The following is a 6,000-nucleotide window of genomic DNA, read 5'->3' as shown; positions in this document are numbered from 1 at the left end:
CCCCCCCCCCATGTATATATAAAGCGCAGCACTTAGCTGGTGATGGAGGTTTCTTTACTTTCCTCATTAATCATGAGCTGATGGCTGAATTCCAATGAATTAAAAAGCATAATAGCAGACATTTTTTTTTTAGCTTCGCATTTCAGTTATTGAATTCAAATTAAATTCATTCACCTTCACCAATAGAAACAAACTACAAATAATAAAATTTGTTGTTTCATGTCTATTCTCTACCTTTCTGCATTTCTTTTCCTCAACAGAGTTAGTGACCAAGAGGATGTGGGCTCACAAAAGAGTTAACAGCATTTCTTACTGCTCTGTCCTCTCTTGAAGTCTCACACTTTGCTTTTTGTGGACTCTAGTAACATCCCAAACAGAGATATAGGGACTGTGATACAACAAGGAACAGGTAGTACTGAAAAAAAAAATCCAGGAAATTCCTGGGAAATATTTCAGGAGACATCAGAAACACAGACTGGGATGAAGAAATTAGAAGTAAAATAAAATGAGAAACACTAGAGTATGCACAGGTAAAATATCACGTCAAAGAGCTACACAATTTATTCTAAACAAATCATTCTTGATTGCTTTCCTGCGGTTGTATACAGTAAAGTGTGACTTTTAATTGTTTTCAGCCAAGTACTTCTGGTACTACATTCAACCCATTATCCACATATTAAATTTCACTCACGTCGTTTAACTTCTCTTACACGTCTCAATTAAAAATGCTATGCTATTTTAGTAGGGGCTGGATGGGGAAATCACAGACTGTAAGGTAAAGAAGAAAACCCTGCATCCAATGAACCCCACACCCACTGGCAAATCTGTTTACAGAGCTTTGCTTTTTCTCACCCTCTTTTCCGTTGGCTTTTCTATGAGCAGATAATGCCACTTATTTTCAATAATTACAAACTATATGGTCCTTCATTTATTTCCTTATGCTGCCTAGAACATAGTTATTTACTTTGATTAAGCTCTCTGGGTAAAAAATAACTATGCTTATACTCAGCAAAGGACAGAAAAATCACTACATCCCAAAGAAAGGAAAACAGCAAACTTGAATCATAAACTTGGCATTACAGCTACAGCATTCGGAGCATATGGCAATTTGCCTCTAGTCCTCTCACACACGCTGACCAAAATAATCCATTGAAACACAAATGTCCTGAGTAGTAAGAATACAAATGCTAAATCCCAGACTTTTTACACAGGTCCCTGGCTGTAAAGAGTTTATCTAAAAAAGTGAAAATTTCAGTCTCTGAAAACAAGCACATTTCTGAACCCACATTTATTTTTTCATTAGTGTCTAATGTAGACATTAGCTACCTTTGTAATTAGTGCATATGATTTGAACTGCCTACCTAGCACAACGCTGCAGGCACTGCTGCACTACAAACACAGTATAATAATCTGTAAAATACAGAGCCTCTCAAACAGACTTCTCAGAGTTGGACACAGCCAATTGTGTGGGTTTGACCGCAAAAATTTTATGTGAACAAAAGTGACTGAGGCTTTTGAGGTTTTCTGCTTGAGAGGTTTGGGGCATTTTTTTTTAGAACAACTCTGGAATAAAGGAACAGGTTTTGCATTTACGGCTTGAGAAGTGATAGTTAGAAATACAGCTAAGACATCAAAGATCCCTGCAGTGAAGCACCAGGGCATATCATCTTAGTGAGACAGACCACATCCAGAATTCATGAACTAGCAGAAAACCAGGCTCGCGGGTGCACACAGAGCAATACTGTACAGAAGAACTAGGCTAGTCCAGATGCAGCACCGATATATTAGCCTGGCTCAGTGTGCAAGCTAATAAGCCTCAGTTCTCAGCAGGGCTCACCAGGTCGATGCTGATACAGGGGTAATTGAGCTTTGCTGCAGCTCAAACCAGTAAGTTGCTCAGGACTCTGTTAGCCCTTTACGTGTACACCTGAATTGACTTGTGCTTGCTGGCTTGGACTTCTTGCACCGTTATTCCCCACATTTTGGCCTCCTTGCTTACCTCAAGCAAAGCAAGCTTGGATCTATCCCTACATGTTCAATGACTGTAGCTTTCCATAAGATGCAAATTCAAGTTGCTGACCAAAGCTCTTGAAAACAAAATCACTCTGTTTGGTCTGGAAAAAACCTACTGCAAGTGGAATAGCTCCAGAAATAAACACAGAGCTGAAGAGACCAGAGGTTAGAGATGCATTGAAAAGTGTGACACTTCCAACCTGACCATGCCCAATAGCAAGGTCACTGGTAACAGTGATCCATCTCCTTTCAGACCTTGCTCTTTCTGGCAGCGATACCAATTAGTGCTTCATGTGGTTGCTGCCCACTAGAGTAAGACCATCCATGGTAACATTTAAGTTTTTCCTTCCATCTTTTCTATCTTACCCCTTCATGCTGAGGGCATAATGACAAAACGTAGAATTTAGCCTTAATTGGATCTCTGCAATGTTATCACCTGAATTAGCTTGCCCATGAATAATTATCACTGCCTGGAGGCTGACAAATTGCTTCCTTCTACTTCGTGATTGTCAGGAATTTCAAATTATATGCTGAGCATGGGGGAAAAAATGAAAATGAAAAGACTAGAGAAGTATAATTATTAAGATTATTAAAATATTTGACACAGAGTCCCATGGTCTCCCCGAGTCCCAAAAGGGGTGAGTGACAGCAAGAACTTTGCTAGGGGAAATTGGGCAATACCAGTCTTTCAGCCAGCAGCGAACATGGAAATAGACTTCCACAGTCAGAGCAAAACTATAACCACTGCTACCACCTGGCTCACAGCTAGGCAGCTCCTGTTATTCACTACCCCATTTAAGCTATGTACATCAGCTTGTTTAGCATCTCATCTGCATATTTGATCTTGCTATGTAGATGGCAAATTCCTTGTAGCGTAGACTGATAGGAAGGTAAACATATGCAAGGGGATCGCAGCAGACTGTCATGCATTTAGAATAGCATATAACAGTCCTTGCTTTGTAAGAACAAGGTCTTGGGGAAATAAGTGCTTTTTATGAGAACAATCACTCCATATCTGGGCAAGACCTCACACAGGGACGCAACGCGTCACTACACCACAATACCCATCTCTGATATCCAAAGGGCTGACAACTGGTAAGAAATCTTCATTGCATAAAACAAAATCACCATAAAACTACAATGCTCTTTGAAAATGGCTTGAAATGTTCGGATTAAGCAATAGGGCTTTATTCAATTTTCACTTTAATGATGTTGTGCTTGTAAGATTGATGCATTTCTCAGTTCAGTTCAATGCAGTTTCTCAAACTCTTTTCCCACCTTGCCGAGCCCAGAACACACAAGTCAGGCATAGACAAGGCAGCTGCTGATGTATTCCCAGGAGAAAGCTCTCCCTGCTTACCTGACATACAGTGACCTCTTCTGATTAGTCCTCAGGGAGCCGGACCCAGAACTCATGCTGTGATTCATCATCTGCTCACGCAGGTCATGGATTTTTGCCTCAAACCGAGCGTACTCTAAGGAGATAAAGAAAACCAGAAAAACATAAAGATCTTTTAGTTTTCTTAATCTATATAATTATTAGGGCTGCTAAATGCAAATTAATATTAAATTAATGAGTGTAAGGCACATCCTGAAAATTGAGGTCTAATAGAACCTTGCATTAATTTTAGGTAAATATACGCCCTCTTTATTGTGGTACCTGAAAATTTCAGCACTATGTGAAAAGTCAAATAGCTAGGCCCTGTCTCCTGTAGTTCTGTAAGAGTCGGTCAGAAGATCAGCATTGTCTCAACATTGTCATCAGGGACACGGACAGCGAGGCGCCCAACAATGGCCTCTTTGGAGTGCAGCTGCCAATCCCTGTAGTGGACTGTGGTGCAAAGGCTCCTGAATGCAGAACTGTGTGGCACAGCGAGTGCTGGGCTGTTCTCCTGAGCACTGACCCGTGTGGTGCAGGTTGTGCAGCGCTGGGTTTTGGTGCCTGAGCCATGCAGAGTGCTGGGCTATTGTTCGGTACCTGGGCTTAGCTGGAGCTGTTAGAGATAACCGCATAGCCACTATCCAAAAAGATGGATCGCAACTGTTGCCATAACATCGATGAAGAAATCATGAACCTTAGATGAACTTTGGTTCGTTATAATACCAAAACACACCTCCTGGTTGGAGGTTGCCCACCTCCAAGACCGACCACGCCTCGGACGCTCCCCCTGTGCATGTGCGATGGCCTTGCTTGAGAAGGGCGGAGATATGATAACTGAACCCTGAGAAGGGCGGAGACCCCTGAGGCAGAGGTGGAGCAAGGTGTGTTACTGAGCATAAAAAGGTGACTTCTTGGCAATGAAAATTGGAAGCTTCCCCACAAAGGACCACAACGACCGACAACGCAGCATCAGCTGGACCCGGGACCGTTAGGATGTTGTGAGATCAGCAGTGGTAGCTATAACCTCTCTCCCTCCTCTCTCCTAAACTTTACTTTACTCTTCTCATTTCTTACACCCATCTCTAACTAACACTTGCCACTTCATGGGCAACACAATAAAGTTTTACTGTTTTATTACTGCCATCCCCTTTGGTGTTGGTCACCTTAATTTTGCACATTTTGAGACTGTAGCAAACAAACCATCATGAGTCCACTGAGTGGACCGTGACAAGTTTCAGGAAAGGAAAGGAGGTTTAAAGTGTGCTACCAAATATCCTTCAGTCTGCAAAAAGGATGTTGAAAGCAGTTTTCCATTATATCATTTCTCCTTCCAAACAATGAGATACCTTGTTGGGGCAGTGGGAAGATGCACTGAAGTTATTAATGACTCAAGCATTTAGTGTAAAATCCCACAGAACTGAAGGAGATATATCAACGTCTAATTATCCTTGAAGCAGCTGTGAAAGTGTATGAGCAATAAGTCACCTTATTGCTCCCAGCCCACTGAGAACTGAGCTCTGTTTCTTCCAAATAGGTAGAGACATAGCTCAGTCTTAGGGTGAGTGATCCCTGAAACTCCACACCTGTTTAAGCTGCATAAGAATGACACAAAACCACCTCCCACACCTTGTTCTCCTTCACAGCTCTGTTGGTAGCTTTGTAAAATGTTATGACCTGATGACCAGCAGCATGGGACCAGTGCTGGGGCAAGGATTCAGCTAGAGGTGTATCATTTGGTGAGGCTCCTCTGTGAAAGGTCCCTCCTGCTGCCACGGTCCCTGTGCTCACTGTGTGACCTAATGGGCTGAGTTTTGGTTTGCAACAGGAAAGGTTGAAATTTTGGAGACAAAATCGACAACCTAAAGGCAATTCTCCAGCAACACAGAGAGTCATAATTCAACTTAAACCCAGGAAATCTACCAATGTGAGCTAGAAGACGAGCTTGCGGGGGTGTGCCAGATCCATTTCAGTGAGTCAGTAACACTTTGAAGAATAAGATGTTGCAGACTGACACCAGCAAAGAGAAGAAGATGTTCCCTGCACCTCAATGTTTTATTTCACTGCCTGCTTCAAAAGGAGAGTCTACATTTCCACATAGCAAGTCTGGAGCAGAAGTGAAATCTGCATGCAAGGTTTCCTTCCTTAAAGGATGGAGGTACCTCCCACCGGATCACACCATCTCTCAGTTTAAGCAAACAATCTTTACTGTGCATTTATAACCTATTGGCCTGCTCCCTGTTTGTTGCTGTTTGAGCTAGGTGAGAATGCTGTAAAACAGCAATATTCTCATTTTCTCCTAGCAGAAATCTCACCATTATTTTTGTTTGATCATCTGCCGTTCACTGGCTCGATTCCCAGAATGTCTAGATATTTTGCAACAAGCACTAATTCATTTTATTCTGTGCCCTTTAACTTCTCATTGGATAATAACATCTGACCTTTCCAAGATCCTACATTTTACATAGACACTAGCTACCTTCAAGCTGGCTTAGCAGAGTGGTTTGATTTGGGATTTGTGGTTTTGGTTTGGTGTGTTTTTTTTTTTTTTTTTTTTTTTTTCCCTCTTCTTCATCATCATCTTCTTTTTCCTCATCTTTTTCTTCTTC

The 6,000-nt window shown here is 41.8% G+C and overlaps 1 protein-coding gene across 24 annotated transcripts in view; it reads right to left on the bottom strand.

The window, feature by feature from the left end:
• DLG2 (discs large MAGUK scaffold protein 2) overlaps positions 1-6,000 on the bottom strand; it is a 1,035,190-nt gene that overhangs the window by 89,089 nt on the left and 940,101 nt on the right. For all 24 annotated transcript variants that reach the window (XM_026841744.1, XM_026841762.1, XM_026841771.1 and 21 more), the window contains one exon: positions 3,374-3,488. In XM_026841744.1, the coding sequence (XP_026697545.1) occupies positions 3,374-3,488 (115 nt within the window). The remainder of the gene's footprint in view (positions 1-3,373; positions 3,489-6,000) is intronic.

Source organism: Athene cunicularia (assembly GCF_003259725.1).
Source record: "Athene cunicularia isolate RWA chromosome 1 unlocalized genomic scaffold, athCun1 chr1_part1, whole genome shotgun sequence".
Classification (NCBI taxonomy): Eukaryota; Metazoa; Chordata; class Aves; order Strigiformes; family Strigidae; genus Athene; species Athene cunicularia.
This window is presented reverse-complemented; position numbering and strand designations above follow the sequence as displayed.